The following is a 24,164-nucleotide window of genomic DNA, read 5'->3' as shown; positions in this document are numbered from 1 at the left end:
CTGGTCGCAAGTACATCGCATCGAGCACCGACTGCCTTCTGAAGAACCCCACTTAATTAACACGAGCTTTCGGTCTCTCCCGGCGAATCTCAGTCGCCGCCAGTCCTCACCAGTCTGTCGTGACACTACGGATTACTACCCAGCTCCACGACGTGTTCCTGCGGAATACCCGATGACACGACATGATCCCGCGGAATCATACCTGGCGCCACGCGTACCTGCTCCATTTAGTTTCAACGGACACCTACCCGTCTGCTGCGCCTGCGGTTCCCGAGGACATATTGCGCGCCTTTGTCATCGCCGCCCGCAGTGAGCGCTTAGTTTTTCGCCGTACACAGCTCGTGTGCACGAAGACGTGCCCGCGCCATTTGAAGTCCATCCTCTGCGGCAGCAGTGGTCGTTCCAATCGCGCGATCAGTCTGTCCCCGAACACCGCTGCCGCCCCGACTGCGCCGTTCACCATCCTCGCACCGTCGTCGGTCGCCTTCCCCGCCGCAGCTGGGAAACTAGCTGGTGCGGCCAGTGGAGGTGCGGTCGCGGGACGGTCAGACTCGCCAATTCCTCCGGCTGTTGCTATGCTGAAAAACGAGATGTGCGCGCGTATAGACGGTGTGAAACTAATGCTCTTGTAGATACAGGTGCCGCTATTTCTGTTATGAGCCGTCGCTTCAAGATCACTTAGGACAGCAAGTTATGTTCGCGTGGAATCGCAAAGAAACTTCGTGAAGTTGACGGTGAAATGCTGCACCCTGTTGGCGTTTGTTCGGTTTTGGTTGTGGTTGGAGAACAGAGCTTTAGAGCCGAGTTCACTGTATTGGTCCACGCAAGTCATGATGTTATTTTAGGCACAGATTTCCCGCGTAAATGCAGCGCTACACTTGACTGTGGGACTGGAGAGCTTTTACTAAGGAGAACGTTGTCGATCGCCATACTTGATGATTTGCAGACCGATCAAGCCGACTTGTTTTCGCCGTCTCAAGATGTGTTACTGCCTAGTCGGAGAACCATGTTTCTTCCCGTGAGTTCTTCACGTGTCCGGATGGGATCATGCAGCGCTCTTGTCGAGCCAGCTCATAACAACGCGATTAAGAAGAATGTGTTGGTCCCTCGATCTATTGTTCAAACCATCGACAGGCGCGCTTTCTTGTAGACAGTGAACGCTTTTACGGAGCCTGTTACTCTGCCAGTCAGACTTAAATTGGCAACATTTGAGGAGGAAGCCACAATTGATGTACGCACATTTGCAGCATCTTCAAATATAAGTCGACCATTTCCCAATTATTCGGATCACTTGCGACGTATGATAAATAAGTCGTTGTCGTCTTCCGAGCAGGACGTACTCCAACAAGTGCTCACCTGCTACACGTCAGTATTTGATTTCATGGAACGCGAGGGTTTTCGGATGTTGCCGAAATCCCGCATGCAAACACCGCATCAAGACAGGGTAAGCGTCTCCGATATGTCAGAAACCCTATCGCATATCAGCCACGGAAAGACAAGTGATCGCCGAACAGGTCGGCGACATGCTGCACAAAGGCGTTATTCAGGAGTCTTGCAGTCCTTGGGCAGCTCCTGTTACACTAGTGAAAAAGAAAGACAACTCGTGCAGATATTGTGCCGACTACCACCGCCTGAATACCGTCACAAATAAAGACGTGTAGCGCTTACCACGCATTGACGATGCTGTTGATTGCCTTCAAACCGCATCATACTTTTCGTCGGTTGACCTCCGGTCCGGGTACTGGCGGATACCGATGCACCCATCTGACATTAAAAAGACCGCTTTTGTTGCACTTGACGGACTCTATGAGTTTAAGGTCATGCCGTTTGGCTTATGTAATGCCACAGCAACCTTGCGATTAATTGACTCCATCCTCCATGGTCTCAAATGGAGATTTGTATGTGTTATTTAGATAAGGTGATTATTTTCGGCCGAACTTTCCACAAGCACAATTAGTGGCTCGGTGTTGTCTTGGACTGCATCTAACAGGCTGGCCTAGTTTTAAACTCTAAAAAGTGTCATTTAGGTGAGCGTCAAGCCCTTGTGCTCGCCGACAACTACGGTAAAAGGCCAGGTGCCCAAAAGATTTCTGCTGTTTACAGCTTTAAGCAGCCGAATACAGTGAAAGACCACAGAAGTTTCCTGGGCCTTTGTTCTTATTTTCGCAGGTTTATTAAAGACTTCGCCCAGCTTGCTTGTACACTGACTGACCTGCTCTGCAAGGACACTTCTTGCATATAATCCGCTCGGTGCGAGACTGCTTTCCAGCAGTTGAAGTTTTTGTTCACCTCTGGGCCACTTCTTCGCCATTTCGATGCGGAGGCGTTCACTGAACTGCATACTGGTGCAAGTGGTGTGGGCATTAGTGCAGTGCTCGTCCGGTTTCATGACGGACGCCAATACGTCGTTGCATACGCAAGGCGTACTTTGACAAAAGTAGAGAGCAATTATACAGTGACGAAACTGGAATGTCTTGCTGTTGTTTTCGCCTTCCACAAGTTCAGATCTTATTTGTATGGCCACCATTTCAAGGTTGTCTCCGACTATCATTCTCTCTGCTAGCTCGTTGGAATGCGTGACCAAGCTGGGCGGTTGATTCGGGGGAGCCCTGCGCCTTCAAGAATACGACTTTTCTGTTCCTTATAAGAGCGGTTGGTGCCACACAGGTGCCGACTGCTTATCTCGTCTTCCCTCTAAGAGCGAGAGTACTGATGATTTCGACGACGACTTAACTACAATCTCATCGGCGCCTCCTGACTTTGGTGTCTTCAAGAACGGACAACAGAGGGAGCCTTCCCTAAAGCCGATTAATGATGCGACACGCAGATCTGAATGGGCTACGCCATTTGTGATTGTTGACTGTCTGCTTTACCACAAGAATTATTCAAACAACAGTACTCCACTGCTGCTCGTCGTCCCAAGATGCCTGCGTCTTGATGTACTTCGGGCCATGCATGACGACCTTACATACAACCAAAGAACCACCTACAGCTCCTGCATAAACTCTGCAGCCGGTTAGACCGCCAACTTCACCTTTTGAGAAAGTAGGTATAGATGTACTGGGTCCCTTCGCCAAGTCTTCCACTGGCTGCCGCTGGATAATCGTGTGCGTAGATTATTGAACACGCTATATTGAAACACATGACACTTGTCTCAGCTACAGCATCCGATGTTTCGGGGTTTCTTCTGCATTCGATTATCCTCCGCCATGGAGCTCCTCGTGTGGTGATAAGTGATCGCGGTCGGCAGTTCACCGCTGACGTCGTGGAAGAATTGCTACGCTTTTGTGGAACTCCATAACGTCATTCCACGCCTTACCATCCGAAAACCAACGGTCTAATTGAGCGCACCAATCGTACCCTCGTCAACATGCTTTCAATGTATGTCTCAGCGGATCATAAGAACTGGGTGCCGTATTACCGTTCATCACATATGCTTTCAACACAGCCAAGCATGAAGTCATAGGATACGCACCTTTCTTTCTCCTCTACGCTCGCCATCCTCAATGTTTTCTCGACACGGTACTTCCTTTTTCACCTAACGACGATGATTCTTTCACGCAGATATTGCTAAGGCTCGTTACGACGCACAACGTCTGCCCGTCAGATTCGCCACCAGTGACTTTGTGTGGCTGTGGACACCGGTTCGGAAAGGGGACTTTGCCAAAAACTTATCTCCAAGTATTCGGGCCCGTTCGTCAATGACAAATGCTTGAGTGAAGTGACCTATGTCATATCTAAAGTGACGGCTCATAAATGCCGTTCACGCAAGACGCAAGTTGTGCACGTCGCGCGATTTAAACCGGACCATCAATGCGCACTCTGACTCGCTCGGTGAGCTTCGTCTTTCCCGGAGGATAATGTAACGCCGCACCAGAGGAGCGTGAAAGAGAAAGCCGAAGCAGCGTGAGGTTTTCCGAGTGATCGGCTTTTTCGGAACGTCCCATTGTCTTCTCTACCATTTTCACGGTCAATAAACCCATTCTTCATTCGTAACAATATGTAAGTTTTATGTAGCCGCTTATCCGTCTGCCTGGGTCGCTGGGAAGTGCGTCGTCGAATGGGTAGCTTATCGGGCTGCGCGGCTGCTCTTCCGGGACGGTATTTCCAAGTGTATTGATGTAATTAAAGATCAAGAATGTCCTCCGGATTGGCTGGGGAGGATTGAGCCCCTCGCAACATTAAATTAATTTTAAACGTGACATGGCCAGCCACAATGTGACTGACCGCACAATATTCAAGCGCACTAGCTTGAAAGTGTGTTTGTGTATTATTATGAATCGCTTACTTTAAAAAATGATACCCTTTGTGTCTGCCACGTGAAAGTTCTGGCAATAAAGACAAAAAAAAGGGCTGCTGTGCAGAGGTAAAAGGATTCGAAATCACCTATCGGACCAACTTAGGTCAGTGAGCATTTGGCAATGTGTGCATACATGCCTCTCTTCAGCGCACGTCTTTCATGCCGACATAGGTCGCTTTAAGATGCGGGGCTGGCTAGGTGCCATTGGAGCACTGGGTACGAGTCACTCGGTCTGTGCTGGTTTGGTTGTGCTCCAGTGAACCTCTGGATGCGATCATGAATCAAGAGAAATATCCCTCAAATTTCTCCGATTCTGAGCGGAATCGAACCCACGTGGCAAGGAGTTTGGTAAGGACAGCAGCCCGACGCATTAGCAGGCTGCGCCACAAATCCAATGGGTATGCGCCGCTCTTCAATGAACCTCTTGCGAACTTGGGTCCCTGAGTATGTGCCACTGAGTGGGCGGCAAACGATCCATGCGCGTTCTCGGCAGCGCCACTGTATTGGCCTCGAGCTCCACCACTGGAAAAGCTGGCGCCACCGTCGGCGTGACGTCCTATGAGGGATCACGTGGATATAGCGGCCGCGTCGGCTACTTCGGAAGCGCCAAAACGAGCTGAAAACGAGAGTTTAAATTTCATCGTACGCTGAGGTCCTCATTTAATGGTGAGATTTTCGCGCTTCAAGTGTCTCCTTTACAACGCTTGAAAGCACTACAATAGGTAGTGGCTGCCTTTGAAGGCGCGCAACACGGTAGACTACTGCTCGGTGCCGCAGTGCCGGACGTACGCAACGGAGCCCGGTGTCAGCCTTATTCACACATAGCCTCAGGACAAGAAGCTGCGTGAAGCTTGGCTCGCGTAACATAAAACCGACAAACAGTCGTCGGCTACAACTCGGGTATGCAGCAAGCACAGACGCGACGAAGATTTCTGCTACGGCGCCGGGTCTGCGATGTTCGGAAAACGCGCACTGAAACGCTCGCTCGAGTACACTGCCCGACTAATGTCATGACTGTTTGGTCTATGAACTTGTCGATGCTATAGATACTGGCAAGTTCACTGGAGTGGAAAGGGAGCGGTAAGAAGCACATTAAAAAAAAGCATGGCATATGGTCATGTTTGTGTTACGAACTAATGCACTGGATTACAAAAAAGCAGCAGCGCGAAATCGCACGCTGAGAACACCGATAAACATACAGTGCGACGCAACTCGAGAAATAATATTGAAACGTCCAAAAATTTAGAAGAAAAAGAAAAGATTGAATCGTCGCGACGGCACATCACAGTCGCCGTAGGAGTCGAAGTCTCTACAATGAAATTATTTTTGAACAGCTCTGATAGCGCCTACGCAACAATGGTTGCTTGTATACTGTCAAATGCTCATATTCTGCGGCCTAAAGCTCATGACACGGTGCGGAAACGCGCACGCGGCGAAAGCGAAACAGTGCGCGGACAAGCATACAAACGCACTGTCGGTCGCTGCGAATCTGTGCGACCGCTGCATTGAGGCTTCATTCTATTACGCTCCATTTAGTTACACAAACACTATAAGAACGTATTTCACATACTTTGCTCTCAGCGTTTGCCTAATTTTAACGCAAGAAGCCGGTTCGGGAGACTCCATCGCGGCGACCGCGAGCAGTGGCATTCACTGTACGTAATCGGTAAAGAGATAGCGTCTGTAAACGATTCTGTGCTTTCAGTTTGCCCAAGATTATTATTTAGACAATAAAAAACTTTTCTCGTTTCGAAAGTACGCACAGAAATGTCCAGGAGAGCTCGTGCCTGGTGTTGTCAGTGAGCGCTGACAGCAAAACCTATGAGGAGCGTGCCGCGTGATCCCTCATTCTACGCAGCGAGGCGCTTCCGATAGATGGCGACTCCGTAACTCCTCGCCGCCAATAGCGCAGCATGCCCAGAAGGAAGCGCGGTAGAGGAGCCTGGTTGCCGCATGACGCATTTCTCAGCGCTCGTACGCGCCGGCACGCCATGCATGTTGGAGGCCACGCGCAGGCTTCGCGATGTAGGCAGCGCTAGATGGCGCCGAGTGCTCTTAAGAGGATTCTTAAGAGGACTCGTAAGAGGCGATTGGAGGATTGGTGGATCGGTGGACGAAAAGTAGGGAAATGACAAAGAACGGAAACGTACAAAAGCACAGTTAGCAATGGGGGACCAGAAAATTTGGGTGTGGGAGTTCATAGTGTTTATTTTTTTATTGTTTAACTTAGGTAGGACGAAAAGTAGGGAAACGACAAAGAACGGAAAACGTACAAAAGGCACAGTTAGCAATGGGGTACCAGAAAATTTGGGTGTGGGAGTTCATAGTGTCTATTTTTTTATTGTTTAACTTAGGTAGGACATTAGGCAGTATAATAGGAAGAGCTTGGTGGCGCAACCCACCACCCCATTCCAAAGGGGACGCTCATAACATCCATCCATCCAGGAAGCTTTAGCTCGGGTGCCCCTGTCTACACCCATGTAAGAGGATAATTCGTTTTTTGTCGGCAACCACTGCACCAAATTTGGCAAGGTTTGTTGCATTTAAAAAAAAAAAACTTAAAATATAGTGACTGTTGGTCTCTAATCTTCGATTTAGATCACCAATTTTTTATTACAAATTGGCAAAAAAATGGAAAATCTTCAGAAAAATGAAACTATGAAGTTTACAACTCTAACCCAGCAATGAAAAACGATAACTGAAGTCTGTGAATTGTGTCTTATAGTACATCAAAGCAGACAAAATAATATGTTACACATGAACCTAAATAAATTTAGTAATATGGAAATACAGATTTTGCAGAACCCTTGTACACAACGTAACAAATTCACGTAAGATAAAGAAAAATGAAAGATGGAATTTGTCCGCTTGCAATGATCTAATGAATGCCGCTTACAGAACCGCGATATCTGTTATTGATGCACATCCATTGATTTGTAAGCTTCGTGCTACTATATTTGTCAAACTTTCGAATTTTTGAAAATCCTTGCAACACAATTCAGGCCCTAAATCCAAATTCCGCTTCCAACGGTCGCTAGAACTTGACGTTCTCTCTCAAATGTAACAAATTTCATTAAAATCGTTCGAGGAGTTATCTCAGAAAAGCGTTTTTGCGTTTTACGTGTATTTGAATGGGCCGCGTCGGAGTTGGACCAGAGCTAAAGCTTCCTCGAAGCACAAAAGAGGAATCCCGCTGCAGTACAGGCCTCATGCATCACTATTTTCAACGGTGGCAATACGTTGTGTCGGTATATTGAGTAAGAGCTAGCGCATCACCGTCGACAGGCATCGTGAGATGGGTTCTGCAGCAATTTTTGTCGAAGTCGAGTCGCGACAGCCGCCACCCGTCGCGGCGGCTTAGCGGCTATGGTGTTACGCCGCTAAGCACGAAGTGGCGGGATCCGATCCCGGCCTCGGCGGCCGCATTTTGATGGAGCCGAAATCCAGAAACGCCGCTTACCGTGCATAGGGGGCACGTTAAAGATTCCCTAGTGGTCAAAATTAATCCGGAGTTCCTCGCTACAGCTATCGCTATCCCTTCATCGCTCTTCGAGCGAAACTTTAATAAAAGACTGCACATTTATAGACTTTTAGTTGTATATGTGCAACAATGCTATCGCTGCTTCTTAAAACTACATGTTTCGAACCCTCTGAAGAAGGAATGAAACATTTTTTTTATAGAACAGGTTGACTAACGTTAGCTGAAGCGACTATAGTCGCTTCAGCTAAGATGGTATATCCTCTCACTTGCAGGGAGAAAACCTCCCATGGAATTTTAAAGCAAAGCTTTATTGCCGAGTTCCATGCACATTTTTGTGCGTATCTGGCCTCTATCGTCGAACGCATTTATCGGAATGGCGCCATCTTGGAACGGGGCAGCGAAGAGGTAGTTTACGAGTTGAATAGAAACGTAGAGTTTCATACAATAACGACTAGAGGGAACGCTGGCGCTAGTGTCTACATGTATTTGCCTGAACTTCGTCCTTTTAGTTTCAAACGGCTTCGTAACTTTGCAAACTCATAATTGTTCACAATATACAGAATATACACAATATGTTATAAATAATTAAATAAGCATTGATAAAGTTGTCTAATGGGAGGATTCGAACACAGGATCTCCAGCACACAAGCCTGATATTGAAACAATTACGCCACGGACGCATCGCAAGCGGCGTAGAACACCCTTTTTTCGCGGGCAAGCCGGCGAGTTCAGACGATCGGCGCATTTCGATCCTCAGCCGCACTAGAAGTTACTAACGCATCGGAAGCACTACGAGGGCTACATGGCACTAGGGATACCACTGAAAATGTTAACAGATGATATATGTATGACGTACTGCACATAAACATGAGTATTTAAGGCATTTTTTTCATCGTTGTATAGCGCCACTTTCTCAGTGGCACACACCCAGAAGGGCTTCATCGAACAGCGGTAGCCTACGCAGTCTCGAATCTTACAGTGACCCATGTCGCCGTGAAAGAGGTTTCTCGAAGATTGGCACGTATGTGTTTCGAACCCTGTTTCCTTAGGACAGCAGCACGATACGCTACCCAATACAAAAATACAAAAATAGATAGATAGATAGATAGATAGATAGATAGATAGATATATAGATAGATAGATAGATAGATAGATAGATAGATCACACTAACGCAATCAAAAAGTATCCCTGCTGGCTCGGAGTTCGCGGTGTCGCCAGTCACCGACATCCAAGGTAATTTTACCTTTGAGATGCTCCTGCGCTCAGCTGTCCTGAATCGAACCTCTCGCTCGCTAAAGCGTGCGTGGCTATTGGTTCGAAGTGTGCGGTGTGGCCAGTCACCGACAACCAAGGTAATTTCGCTAACCCCTGGGATGCTCTTGCGTTATGCTGCCCTGAATCGAACCTCACGGCAAGGCGTGCGTGGCTGTTGGCTCGAAGTGTGCGGTGTGGCCAGTCACCGACAACCAAGGTAATTTCGCTAACCCCTGGGATGCTCTTGCGTTATGCTGCCCTGAATCGAACCTCACGGTAAGGCGTCCGTGGCTGTTGGCTCGGAGTGCGCGGTGTCGCCAGTCACCGACACCTCGGGGTAATGTCATTGCCCCTAGGGTGCTCCTGCGCTATGTCGCCCCGAATCTGTAGTCGAGATGTGCGTGGCTCTTAGTTGAGATTCTTACGTAGCTTTCCGTGCAGCTGCGTGGCATATTCGCTGCGATGCCAACCTGGTCCAAACCCCGGCCACTAGTATTTAGTAGCGGGTTTTAAAGGCGTCAGACGTACTCGTCATTTTAATAGCTCGCCTACAACCACAGCTGTATGTAGTTAGCTATAGCAGCTATTTATACATATTGCTACTAATGTATATACAGCGCCAAGCACTTCGTGTCACCCAAGCCCAAAATTGACTATATCGCGAACAGTGCCTCTTCAAGTTTTGCAGCTCCTTCCTACATGCTAGTCTTCCGCAGAACCATGATCGACCACTGGAGCTGTGCGGGGGACATGAGTTGCGTCCTGCGCATTATTGTCAACTATGGCATAGAAGGAGACCAGCCGCTGCCTCTACCACTGCGGAAAACTAGGCAGTGACCTCAGGTACCGGATGTGCCAGGATGTACCGGAGGTACTGTAGCGTCATACCCAGCGCAAGGACTGTGCTCAGGTGCAACATATCTGCCTTTGAACATCGTGTCGAGCCCGCGTAGGCACTGCTTGAACGAGCGTCTCTTTATGCTAGGAAAGGCGACCACTACACTGAGTAAACGTAGATTCGGTGGCGGCCTAAGGACATATTAGAGAGAGTGTGGTGTCTTTCAATACATGTAATCTTTAGGAAAGTTTTAAAATTGACTAATAATTCACACTTACAAAGGACTAATAGAACGTTTTCCCTGTCATAGAGCAAAAAATGGCCGCGGAACTCATCTCACGATGACTGTCGGCAGTAATGTGTTAGCATTGAGTCAATATAGTGACACAACGTATTGCCGCCGTCTTAACGAGTTATGTACGAGGCGTGAGCTCAAGATGGACTCCTCTTTCGCGATTCTGTGAGAACTCTCGGCACCAACTGGTTTCGCCACCACGAAGCCTGCGCGTGGATTCCCAAATGACGGGCGAACACAGAAACGCGTCATGCAGAAATCGGGTTCCTCTCTCGCGTTTCTGTCTGGACACGCTGCGCCATCTGGTGACAACAGGGAGCAGTGCACGTGTGGCCTCTGACAAGAGAAGCGTGGTGCGCCGGTGCGTGCAAACGCTGAAAATTTTTTCTTCACTTGCCGCGCATCAATTGGCACAAACGCAGTGGTACAGGTTGTCGAGAGCTTCATTTAAGAGCGGCATCTAAGGAGTGTGCTCCTGACGCAGCTCACCAAAGCATATACGTGACAGTCATTCTGCGAAAATCGGCGCATACCCAGTGCATTTGTGGCACGGCCTGCCAATGCGTTGGGTTTGTCCTCGAGAAACCCTTGTGACATGGGTTCGATTCCGCTCAGCATCGGAGAAATCTAATACCGACACTGTCTATAATTCACTGCGAACAAAATCATTTCTTCGTGTAACATTCTGCCTTTAATATTTCTATTTATGCCTCGAAAACAACACTTCATTTACACATATGCATGTTTCATGAGACAATCACACCAATAATGCTTCGTTTTACGTGGAAGTTGACAGAACTTGAGCTTGTTTCGAAGTTTCAGAGCAAACCAACGGCTAAAAAATGACAGTTGCATCGGCCTGTAGCACATGCCTAGCTAAATTACAGCCTCTGCACTTGGTTTGAGTATGTGTGGAAATCATTTAAATGTTACTTCAATTCCCAAAATTATCATAAATAGCTGAAAGGAGACTTACATTATTTGTTAACAGACGAATTCTGTTATCCTAGTATCACCGATAACGCTAAGCATGATACTATTTTATCTGTACATGCAGTATTCTCGTAATACAAGTGTTCCCAATAGTCAAAAGGCATGCAACACTAAAGTAACAGGTTTCGAAAGCGGTCTTAGCGGAAGAGAACGTCTACGTGAGCTAGGTCATTGCATAGACGAGTCTTAGCGAACAGCCATGAAACACAGACCGTAAACAGCCTACATGCATTCTTACATGTAGGTTGGCTAGAAGCGACCGGCGAGGAACTGCGTGCCCAGGAAGTAATGCACCCCTGTTCGCAATCACCGAACGCAGAATACGAGGACTTGTGTTGCTGCGACATCACTACGAATGTCAGCGGGTACGCTTGTCCATTTTGGCAGCCAGACACGTGAGGGGGAACGCTGAAAATGGCTGTTACGACAACCAGTTGCGTCGACCTCAGCCAAAAGCCTGACTATATTACAGCTGCTGTATCTTGAGTAGGCCTGTGGAAGTCATTTAAAGGTTCCTTGAACGCTCAAAAATATAAGCTGTCAAAACGATCGAAGCTACCATTCCAGATGGTGATACTGTGTCATTTTGAGCCTACCCAATGTTTAGGTAACATATAGGTCCAGCAAGGTTTGAGATGTCTGCTTTATGAAAGGAACTGTACTATTGATGACATACCTTTGTTGCCATGAGGACATTTATGCATTATTTGTTTTACTCTCCGTAGTAAAACTATCAGAGCTATAACTATCAAAACTACAGTACTGTAGCGTGTGATTTGACGGCAGGGACATCGTGCATCTTTCACTGTCTCGTTCCGCTGCCGCGCCCTGCCTGCTCGCTTAATGCGCGCAGCTGGTAAGAGAAATTAGTTGATTTATTGATTTATTATGGATTGGAAATGTGGACAAGTACAATATGTCGACGGCTTCAGCACAAAATTAAGCTGTTAAATGTACCAAGACCTCGTGTCGCAGAAAATCCGGCGTCGCGGGGTCCTGTGTCGACCGTTCTGTCAGCGAAAAATAATTCCTAATCACGTATACTTAACCACGCAGGCCCTTCGCGTAGCGCAATGACTTTACTGAACTAATTGAATATCCCCAAGCAAAATGTGCCAGAAAAATCGTAAAGTATGGCTTACACAGAACCTGCAGACATGAAAGCGTCGGTCTGTAATTTGAATATACGAGAAAACATAACTTCGTTACGGGCGGAAACTGAAACACAAACCCCTTTTCCAGCGTTTCCCCCACTCATAGAGCGGCGTGCCCGGCACCATGCAACACCATACAGATGGCGCTCGCCTCCGCGTATCCGTGACCCACGCGAGAGACCGCGTTTCTGCCAGGAAGCTCGCCCTTCGCGCATAGCGTTCGCTGTCAGGGTTTTTCGGTCAACATTGCGGTTGCATAAGCTGGAGTTGCCGGGATGCTTGAGAAGCAGTCAGGGATCTTTGAATGCTATCGGGCGTTCCACTCTCAAAAGGCGAACCTTAAGCGTCCGCCAAATTTTGGTCTGTAATTGCCCAACTCTTTGTACTTTCCACCTATATGAAATAATGCCACACGACCAATTTTTAGCTTATCACGGTAAGTTCCAGATTACACACTTTCATTGACAATATTATGGTTAATGGCTTGGTTGTTTTGCGAATCCCAAACGCAGCATCCGTACTCGACTTTGGAGAACAAAGGATTTCGTACAAAAAAGAGTTTACAATTCGAGGCGCTGTGCAGTCTCCCATTAATCCTGCAACACCCATCTGGTTCAATGTGTGTTCCATACTGTCGCTCAAGCATTCTGCAGGGATGTATATTCCCGCGTGGTATTGAGTATACACTGATTGCAATGTTGTTGAAATACAATGACAAAATGGTTTTCTACCACGTAATCCTTAAATTTTGTGGTTTCTCGAGACAGCACCGCTGTTATTTTTAAAAATTCCCCTGTAAATCTTTCACAACAAAACCGAAGCTTCTGCATAAATACTTTGCAGTGTTTTACTAAGCAAATGTCGTTAGTTCGATTCATCTCCTTTATGACCTTGATCAATGTTTTCGAGCCTACTTCTGGCTGTCAAAGAGAATAACCAGAGCTTGTAAAGCCCGAATAAGTTTTTTTTTTCTTTTCGCGTTTTAATCTTGTATCCATAGGTAACATACTGCACTTCACCTATGTCGCTCCTTACTATATTCTGGTGATTCTTCCACGTGTACACACTGATCTGTCCAAGTTTCGCTGTAACATTATTGAACAAACATTATGGCCTCTTCAGACTTAAAAAAAATAAAGACAGACGGGCAGAGCGGTGGATGGACAGAAAGAGAAGGAGAGAGAGAGAGAGAGAGAGAGAGGCCGGCTGCGTGTCACGAGCGCTTAACGGAGGAAGAATACAGGGAAATCCGTGGCTCGATCCCATCTTTGCCGTCTACACTGTGAATGCGGAAAGCATTAGGCATTAAAGGTCAGTAATGACGCGACACGCATCATTGATGCCCTTCGGTCAGCGACAACCTGTAATTTTGTCTATGACGATTGCCCACCGCGAGGGCTCGACGGCCACCGCTTCTCAGTCGAGCAAACGCTGTCTCTGAAAGTCAGTGAAAAGGTCGAAGCACAAAGTCTGTCGCATAGCTCTCCGTTAACTCAATCTCGATGTGTGGTACATGCTATCTCTTGTCAGTCGTTTGCAACAAAGGTGACTGTCAGTGCGGCCACTAATTTGATCCTGCGCAATTTTGGCAGAATACATTGCAGCCGTGGTGTACTTAAATTGCGCCAAAACATCCTCAAAGAGGTCGTAAGCCACAACATCTCCGTTCGCTTACCTCAATTCTGACACACAAGAGAAACGAGATGTTTAAATTGTTTTTATTTTACAAGATGTTCAAATCGTTTTTATTTCAAAGAAAGCTCGAATCAGCGAATACGTAGAAGTAATCGTAGGGTCATACGGCAAGCACTCGGTGGTCTTTTCCTGCGAGCTTTTATTTACGAAGAATGGATAATGTGGAAAACTTGTAAGCAAGGGCATCGACAATGAGCTTCAGTCAAAGCCGAGAGTTGGGAATTGACACGTTGTGCCGTTTGACCAACGGGCTACCACTTCCAAATCTAAGCTCTCGTTGGTTCGAGATGTTGCGAGGCTTTCTCGGCCACCTCACTGCGTGCGTAGAAGACGCCCAACGCGAGCTTTTATAATTTTCGTTGTACTTATGGTGTGCGCTAGTGATTTGCCCTATGCAATATGTGGGCTCTTCCCCCTGAAGCGCACTAAGTGCTCAATGTCCCCAAGTCAGTGTCTCTACGAGAACACTTGAACTTCACAGCTACAGTGTCATTATCATGGTCAAAAGGCATTTCATACTTCGAACACGAGGAAGTAATTATGTCCGCGATGTCTGTGCTGAAAATGCCAAGCAGGAGGCTTTGAAGCGCTTACTCATGTGTCGAATTTGGGCAGCCGAAATATTGTGTGCACTACCAGTAAACGTCTGCTTGATAAAGTGTGAAACAAGCCAATAAATTGGAGACTCCGCATTTTTATTTGTAGCTGAACCATGTTGTCACCAACAGGGTCAAAAACGACGAGCACTGCACTTTGTCACACTGTCCCATACCGGTCGTCATTTGGTAAAGTCTTGTTGGGTTTCCGTAGGCTCTTCTGCATATCTTGTTACTGCGGAAAAAAGAAAGTATGTTGGCTAACACGTTCACAGAACACATTTCGTTTGCAGTGGCAGCCGTGGCTGTTGGCTTGTTGAAAGGCTGCGATTGGCACGTCAAATAATACGCGTACATTCTTTCATTGTGGCACTAACTTCAACCCGCTGACTGGGGTGACTATGACCTTCAACATACTCGACTCCGATTTTTCTGCTCCCGTATGAAAGGTGGCAGATAGTGAGCTATATAAACGCTGCCTAGAAAAACATTTCTTGCCATGAGAGGACAAGTCGCTTTGTTTGAATGTTGGCTCCCGTTCTCACTCTGCGTGCGCTTGTGTTTGCGTTTCAGTGCCATGATAAACGCACATACTTACTGTAGTTTCGCGAGTTATTTCTAATTAACTCTTTCAGTGATTTCGAAGTCAAACAACGTCCATTAAAGTTTGGACACATCCTAAAAAAGAAAGTTACTTTCACAATTAAAACATCTGAAAGCAGCACACAAAATTACAAAGGTGTTTGGTTGCTCCTTATCAGCCCACTGCGGTGTTTCAAACGAGAGAAAGATTTGGGCGCTTCTGTGAGGCAAGCATTAATCGCGATGCTGTATACATTGCAAGGTTAGGATAACTTAAGAAACCCATTTAGAAAACTATTTCTTTTCGCGCTTCGTCCAAGCGGCTACCCACATCAGCGGTATCGATCGCTCGTGAGCGGTGGACTATGAATAAAAATCCTGCTCTGGGAGTTGTCCAAGTATGCCTAAATATTGTGCCACTTGCTCGTCTCCACGCAGCCCGGTGTCATTATCAATGTTATGGAACTGGATCCGGCCAGTGCAAACGACGGCGCTGTGGCGTTGCGAATGGTGGCGCTAGGTGCACTGAAGACGTTCCGATCATTATAAGCTGTTATCGCTCTTTAGGGCTTTGTCCATCCGCGTCAACCATTGACCAACCTTACTGAGGTGGCGGCTTCGTAAGGAACCAACGCGCGGGCCTCACCTAGAACCCGCCTTGCGATGCCGACAAAAAGTGCCGACTGCTGATAGTTTCCGTCGCTGTGTTCCCGCCGCTTACCTAGCGTTAAAGAGAGACACGCGTGTCCGTATCTCGAAAGCTATCTGCGAAAGTGGCAGAGTGATGTGTGCGTTGAGAGCTCCGTGAGCGCTGCGTTCTCGCCGCTTCGTTGGCGTTGAGACGAGAGGCAGCACGACGGTGAATTCGCTCGCTGCTTGGGGCGCTGTCGCGAGAGCGGTCGTCTTACGGGATGGACGGACGGACGGACGCACGGATGGACGGTTTTCTCACTGGGTAAGCATAGAAATGCCTACGCGTTTAAATATACAGGATCGACATTCACGAAAGGCTTCTACGCCAGAAGTGTTTGTAAGAGAAAATTTAAGCCGATGATGATGCCGGGCATCCTACCGAAGGCGGCATACCAACAGCAAACAGCACTTACGAACGAAAAGCTTTGTGAATTCGGCCCCAGGTCTGCCAGTAATGTTCCATGACAGATGCTTATATCTGCAAATTTGACGCGACAGCAGCGAAGCCGGCTGAGGATTATTCAGAGTAGTCTCTTTTATATTCTATGCACAGCTTTGCCCTCTCCACAGCCTTCTCAAACTGACTTCCCTGTCATTCCTTGAGTTTCTATTGAGTTCTATTGAATTCTATTGAGTTTTGCCGTCACTGATTTCTTGATATACTGAGCAGTATTGAAATCGTGTCCCTTAAGTACCAGTTGGAGCTTGGGAAACAGAAAAACGTCAGCGGAGACAAAAGCTGGGAAATACGGTGGAAGGCTGAGCATGGAGGCTCGGGCGCAAAAATTCGCGACCGGAAGCGTACGAGACCCCTAGCGTCCTCCTTTTTCAAGCGTTAGTTGGGTGCTGCATGACGGAACGGGAAGCGCAGTTAAATAATCCGATTTCTCGAAAGCAATCGATCGACAGTTGAGAAAGACACGTTTGGGAAAGTTTGAGCACTACGGTATAATGCTCCAGGTTCCGTAGCAGTTTGATTATTTCATTGAGGCCAGGACTTTACTGTAAGAACTTGTAATATCGAGTGAATAGAATCCTCACAATATACCAGCCCAGCATACAACAGTGAGCGCTTTTGTGGAGGAAAGTAAATGTTTTTTTAGTCGTGAGAAAACGAAATTGGTGGCAAGATACAATCACTTTGTAGTCTGCATTGTATTCGGCTCAATTATTGTGAAAGCTGTGGCAGTGACTGACAATCCTAGTACTGTTTGGATTGACATTGGCTGGGGACTGCAACGTTCTTGAAGGTAATGGTAAAAGCACCGACAAAAGTTATCGGAGGAAAAGAAAGAAAGCACTCTTCTTGCTTGCGTCAGCTTCGACTGAGTGCGTGCGAAAAAAAGAAAGAAAAGCGCGCTTCGGGATGCGGCTCAGTTAGATGTTGGAGCTGTCATTTAGTCAATCAAGCGCGACTTCAATGAACTTCTCACAAAGGAACTGACACTGGCGAGTATATAGCGATAACGCTAGTGATGGGGTAGCAGCAGCCCCTGCAGAACCTGCGCGATAGTATTGCTTTCCGTGTTGGTTGTGGCACCGCGCGAAAGCGTTGGGCACATGAATGTGGGAACCTTGGTTCGAATCGCGGCTTTGGCAATCTTGCTTGTTTCTTTTTTAACGCTGCTGCATAAATATTTTCCTCGTGTGACTTCTGCAGTGCTTGATTTAGAGGAAAGTTTCAACTTTTTTCAATGGCTCTAATATCTATTGCAGTTTTTTTTTTCCAATTCAGGCCGCTATCTTGTACACGTTCGAAAAACCGTCGTTCGATTTCTCCTCGCGCGATTGTCCAGGCTGCGCCGATATCGCGGCCTAGGCCAATCTAGTCCAATCGCGTGAGGCGAAATCGAACGTCGACTTTTCGAACGTGTACAAGATAGCGGCCCAGATATATTTCTTTACGATCATAACCGATGCCTGTAAATGTATGGTGTATTATTGTTATCTGTTCTTTTAGGTAATTTTTGTTCATTGGCGCCAGTATGCCCTATGGCATAAATTAAATGAAAAGATGTTCAAGTAATTGAGGTTCGGTAATTTATGGTTTAAGGCTACTCAAATATTAAAAAAAAAGAAAGCGGATGCAATGACGTGCTAAATCACCGAATATTACTTACCTATGATAGCCATTTATTTTCAGAAAAGAAACGTGTAAGGAGTACGAAAGTTAAGCAAAAGGTGCATAGAATAAAAGATAACCGCAGCTGGAATTTCCACAGTCGCTTTTTGTATTGCAAAATCTTAGAATAGTGAGAAAATCCAGGCGCGCACGTTGCGCCGTAGGCTCATTAAAGCTATACTTGAATCAAATGCGCGTCTGGGCTATACTATTATCTACACTCTTGAGCAAATGTACACCCTTTGAGTCGTATCTTGCCACACCACGATAATCGTCATCTGTGTTGCTTGCGTTTCCTTTCTTGAAAGCGCTGGGCTCGCTACTTTTCTGTCAAGAAGGCTCTGTCATGCTGATAACGCGCATGCCGTTCGTGACTTGGAAGTACCGGGCTTGCAGTGTTAAAGAAAGGAAATGCGGACAAGACAGATGACGATTATCGTTGTGCGGCAAGATACGACCCAAAGGGTGTAATTTTGCTTAGAAGTGTACACTGTGAAAATATTTACACCTTTAAGGGTGTTTTCTTTATCGCACTGGTAACACCCTTACTGTTAGGGCCTCGTTAGAGCTTCGTTGTCGTCCTCTATAAATTTTTGTAAGGCCCTTACAAAAATTTATAGAGGACGACAACGAAGCTCTAACTAGACGTGCAATGACAAAAGACGCAGTTGAAAACTGTGTAATCATTCTGACAGCCTTGGGCGCACAGAAATATCTGACACGAGAGTTTCATATCTTTTTCTTTGGAATTATCTTGTCGGACATTTCTGTGCGCCCAAGGCTGTAAGAATGATTACATAGTTTTCAACTGCATCTTTTGTCATCGCACGTCTAGTTAGAGCTCCGTTGTCGGCCTCTATAAATTTTTGTACGGCCCTAAGGTTAAGGGTGTTACGAGTTCGACAAGAAAACACCCTTGAGAGTGTCAACATTTTCACAGTGTACCTTGATTATTAGAGAACTCCTGATTCACTTTGCACCCAAGTGGTTCTTTTAAAGTTATAGGCTACTAGTTCTCTAATCTTTCTGATGGCAAGCTTTCAGGGACCATTCTATTGTTCGCCAGGAAAACTGCGCGTCGCAGAGCTGCGCTTCGATGAGTGCGCAGTCGCGATATTCGATGATTCGATGACACTGATCCGGATATTGAGCAATCAATATTTATGACAACTCACCATTACTTCCACAGGTTCGGATAGCCGAAGGTCTGTAGCCCGTAGCCGTAGTTTAAACCGTACGGAGAGAGACCCCACGCATTGTGCACGCGCGGTGGTTGAGCCTCCCAACTGTGCCTGTAGCTGATCCCGGTGAAGTAGAGGCCGAACGGGGTGGGCACGTTGTGGATGGTGGGAGTCCAGGGCACACCGCCGGGATTGGCAGCAAAGGGAGCTCCGTGCACGGAGTAGCCGGGTGACAGGAGACCGTGCGTGTGGAAGTGCGAGGCAAGGCCGTTGCCCATCAGAGCGGCGAAGAGGCACAACACCTGCGATGAATAGTGGCACAGGGGCTCCTCAAGTGTATGGTACGCTAAGGTGGGAAGCAGTTCGATCTTTGAAGAAACGAATTCACAGGTTCAGACTAGGCGCGAAGGGGTGAAGTCAAAGTAAGAACCCAGCCGTGAAAACGGCGTAATCGTTATTTACACTCCTGGATTTTTGTTCGCTCAGGGAACGTAGCCTACTAGTTCGTTGAGATCGATGGAGTGATTGTTTGATTGATTGACTGATTTTGTTTAAGCGCCTCAATACAACACTGGCTGTTAGGGATGCCGTAGTTCAGGGCTTCGAATTAATTTTACTTACCCGTGGAGTTCTCTGACATGCTCCTAACTCTAAGTAGTCTTACTTTGGTAATCTCAACAAGACTTACAATCACAAAGAATATTGGATGTCTTAAAGCTTCACATGACCAGTCAACTCGTGGAACCCCGCCATCAAGCCGACTTGTAGATATGCACTTGAGGATTGAATAATTTAAAGAAAAATATTAGTTCCCTAATATGTAAGAGTGAACACATGGCGTGAGCGTGATAACGAAAAAATGATTAGAGCTTGCTTAACGGAAGTTTTAGCAGGAATATTAAGAAACTCAAAACATAAAAGCACGAGGTTCCCTGCAAACTAGAGGATAGGCTACACTCACGGCGATCATGGTTGAGGGTCTCTCAGCTGACAAGTGCCCGGAGGAACTGACGCGTTGAGAGTGAGGTTCAGTGCAGTTTTATATTCGCAGCGTACGATCGCCCCGATCATAATGTGTTTGTCTCATTTTTGTTTTTGTTATCCGCTTACATCAGCGGGAAATTAAGATCTCGCAGGCGTCTGTCAGTATGCTTCGCATCTTTAGCGAAACCCTGTGCGGAGCTTGCGAATGTCGCAACGCCCATGAGAGATCTTGGCAATTCCCCACGAGAGAGAGAGCTCGCAATTCAGCATGCGCGGCAAAATTTGCGTACGTCTTCACTGTCACGACTGTAATTCAAACGCGTTATCCCATCCGCTTTGTACACACGGAGTGACCAAGCTGAAAAATATAGTAATGAGGGCATGCTAAAGAGAACGGTGAGTCCTATCCTGTAGCATGCTTTTTTTTAGGCTTCCGCTTGCGAGATAAAACCATGTATTGTTTTCCCTTGAACTTCCCACTCCCCCGCTATTATATCTCCATCGTCTGGTCAATGGCCGGCGGGCGATACAAGCCCGCATTTTTCTCAACTCCATCTTCTTGTCGCCGTGACACGGCTTGTCCAGTTCGGTGTCGTGACGTCACACCGCCCACCGACGCACGCCGTGGTGGCGGCGTTGTGCGTACTTTTGTTTCCTTCAACGTGCTTGCGTAGTCTTCGGTGAACTTGCATCACTGTTAAACGAGTACCTGCACAGACGGTTTTTTTGTTGTTTCTATGTATTTTCTTTTTTTTTGTAGGACAGAACCATTGGAAGAATTTTCCCGCAGTGACGGCAAGGTAAACGGCGTGAAGTTGGGAAAAGTCTATACTTGGTAAAATATCGCCGTTTATGATGCCTGATGACTTTTTTCTTTTTTTCACATCGGGAAACAGTTTCAGCAAGCTCGGCGCAGCGTTTTCTCTTTTCTCTGATGGAACGTGTAGCAACTGTTACGGAAGCAGCAATAATGGCCGCTTGGATACTCAAGCTGTTGCTACGCGCATCGTAGCAAGAACTAAATTGATCTCATGCCCTTTTGATAATATAGGTAAAAAAAAAAAAGAAGACGTATGCGATGAGAGTGTAGCCCGAGAAATCACTCTCATCTATGACGACGATTGGGCGTTGCGTAAAGCAATGACCTTGTGCTCTGGAATCTCTTCTTCAACGGTTTGGGGGCCTCATTTTTCTCGCCGATCATTGACCCGCGAACTCACCAGGTATGTCGTCGTTATTGTCATCATCGACAAAACGACCTTAGTTTTCCTGAATTCGGCGACAAGCTCACAGTCACCCCATACTCCGTCCTCACTGAATTAGGACAGCGATTTGAGCGTGTTGGCCCAAGTTGATGACGTAAAAGGAGCGCAGAACAGCAGTATGCGGGTAAGAGTGCGGATAAAGGAAAGTATCCGTGCACATTAACTGGATTCACAGCGATTATTTTCTTGCCGGTGCGCGCTGCTTTTGCGTAATAGTGTTCACCGGCCCATCATTCCGGCAAGACTTTTTGGCTGTGCACTCGTCATCGTGATAGACGACGATTACGTAGTCGTCGGACGCGTCGTCTCTTTAATGCTCCGCGCGTCTTCGCTCATCAAGCTTGGTCAGTTGGTTTTCTTTTCCTTCGGGTTATCCAGAGTATGCTCATCGTGAAACATAGAAAAATATTAGGCGTAACTATGAAACTTCAGAAAGAAAAGGATATATTGACCAAATATCAGTTTCTGAACACACTCCTTTACAGGAAGTTATATTCAGTGCGAAGACCACATGGTACGCAATTGCGAGCATAAGAACGCATTCATTCAGCGGTAATATATTGCATGTAGCAAGCAAGCAAGCATACATACATACATACATACATACATACATACATACATACATACATACATACATACATACATACATACATACATACATACATACATACATACATACATACATACATACATACATACATACATACATACGTACGTACAGTGTGAATGTACACGTCATCAGCCATCCCTGGGAACTTAAAATGATAGTGCTGTTTCCTTTTATACTGCTGTCGACTGTATGTACAAAGCGAGCTACTGGAACGTATACTTTTTAGCAAGCGCTTCCATGCATATATATCCATATATCCATATACCCATCATTCCATATATCCCATGCTACTTTTACCCTCGTCGTCCCTACGGAGCGCATAGCATCGTGAAGGTCCACTGCTGGCGTGAGAATTTAAGCCAAACGAACAAGGCATATTCTGGCCCGGTCGTCTAACAAATTGAGTTGCAGTTGAACCTCGGTATAATGAACCCGCATGCAGTGAACTAAATGATCATTGACAAATATAGCAAGAAATTGGGCAAGTTGGTGCTCGCTCTATCTTGTAATGCTCCGCGCACAACTTAGTGTAACTAGTAACCACGATAGGACTCGCTACTCAAGAGGGACAACGCCGCTATAGTAAAGAGAAAGGCCGGCCTCGCATGCTCACATAATGGCATCCATGTATTTTTTCATTATAGATTGATGAAGACGACTATAGTGAAGTACCAAAGTTCAAAAACACTCAATATTGTTACAGTATCGGGTATGACGCGAATATCTGTGCCATAGAAAAAAAATAAGAAGCATAAAATACTAAAAAAAAGAAGAAAAGACAGAACGGGACGATGGACCTGAACTCGTTCCTGACACTGACGGTGTAAACATTGATCACACTCTACATGGTTTCAACTTTCAGCACAACGTTTCATTAACTACACTACTTCGTGAGCTCACTGGTTGCTTTGAGTACTTATCTAGGTTGTTCCCATGCTTTCGCGTGAGTGGAATGATGACATCGTTTATACATTTAATGATGGCAGCCTGAGAATCTGTCTTTCACCATGGAAAAAGTGCGTGACCTTTTGAACAAGTGCGACCTCCTGTGGTTAAAAAATCATCGTAGTTAAAGAAACGCTAAGTGAGGAACTACTCCTATTGCGAAGAAACTGACATAGTGAAGCTTTGCCCCAGGTCCCAACAACTTTGCGGCAACAGTTTCTTACTCTAGTGAAAAAAAGTAATCAATAGTACTGGAAGAAGCGGATTGGGTAGAAAAAAGGGATCGGCACGATTGAATTTAATTTTTGAATTTATTGCGCGTCACTCCCGAGAGGAAGCTTCAGCTAGAAAGCTGCTATCTGAATACATGAAAATGGAAAAAAATTGTTCTTACGGGCAACCGCTGCTCAGATTCTCATGAGCTTTGTTACATTTCCAAGAAAAGGTTAGAGTCTAGTGACCTTAAGCGTCGATTTCTTGATTCTGGCCGTCAACTTCAAAAACGAAAATTCCCAATAATCTTAAACACTCGAGGATTACGTTTAGAATTCTACGCCTCAGCAACGAAAGACGATATCAATTTTGTAAACTGCAGCTAACAATATATCCATAGCAGATGAAAATGAGGTGTATGCACCGCTCTGCAATGCACCAATACTTTGTGAGAACTTTTGAAAAACCTAAGTAAACCTTGCATAAACTTCAGGCAACCTTTAACGTAATACACCATAAAGAAGTTTATCGCCCGCTTCGGTGGCTTAGCGGTGGTGTTGTGCTACTAAGCATGAGGTCGCAGAAACAAATCGCGACCGCGGCGACCGCATTCGATAGATGCTAAATGCAAAAATACCCGTCTGCCGTGCATTGGCGACCCATTAAAGATCCCCTGGTGGTCAAAATGAATGTGGAGTCTCTCACTACGATGTGTCTCATAATCAAATCGTGGTTTTGGCAGATAAAAACCCAGCATTAAATTCACAGTTTTTCGGCCAAAAGGAATCACTGGTGTACTGAGCTCTACAAATAGGCGGGGCTGGCTCCAAGCTCAACCATATAGTTCTCGTGAAATAATGGAAGTGGTGCAGGGACGGTTGCCCATAGGTATTTTTTACAACCGGCCTCGCGCGACCTGAGAGGAGCCTGCCTGGCGACTTGGGGAGAAAGCAAAACAAGTG

At 46.4% G+C, this 24,164-nt stretch overlaps 1 protein-coding gene across 1 annotated transcript; it reads right to left on the bottom strand.

The window, feature by feature from the left end:
• Positions 1-14,685: 14,685 nt before the first annotated feature.
• LOC142574074 (uncharacterized) lies at positions 14,686-20,187 on the bottom strand. The gene is made up of 3 exons (XM_075683244.1): positions 20,147-20,187; positions 19,180-19,487; positions 14,686-14,842 (listed from the first exon to the last, which is right to left on the bottom strand). Exons 1-2 carry the CDS (start codon positions 20,153-20,155, stop codon positions 19,182-19,184), a joined length of 315 nt encoding a protein of 104 aa, XP_075539359.1. The 5' UTR covers positions 20,156-20,187; the 3' UTR covers positions 14,686-14,842; positions 19,180-19,181.
• Positions 20,188-24,164: the final 3,977 nt, after the last annotated feature.

This window comes from Dermacentor variabilis, chromosome 3 (genome assembly GCF_050947875.1).
Source record: "Dermacentor variabilis isolate Ectoservices chromosome 3, ASM5094787v1, whole genome shotgun sequence".
Lineage (NCBI taxonomy): Eukaryota > Metazoa > Arthropoda > Arachnida > Ixodida > Ixodidae > Dermacentor > Dermacentor variabilis.
This window is presented reverse-complemented; position numbering and strand designations above follow the sequence as displayed.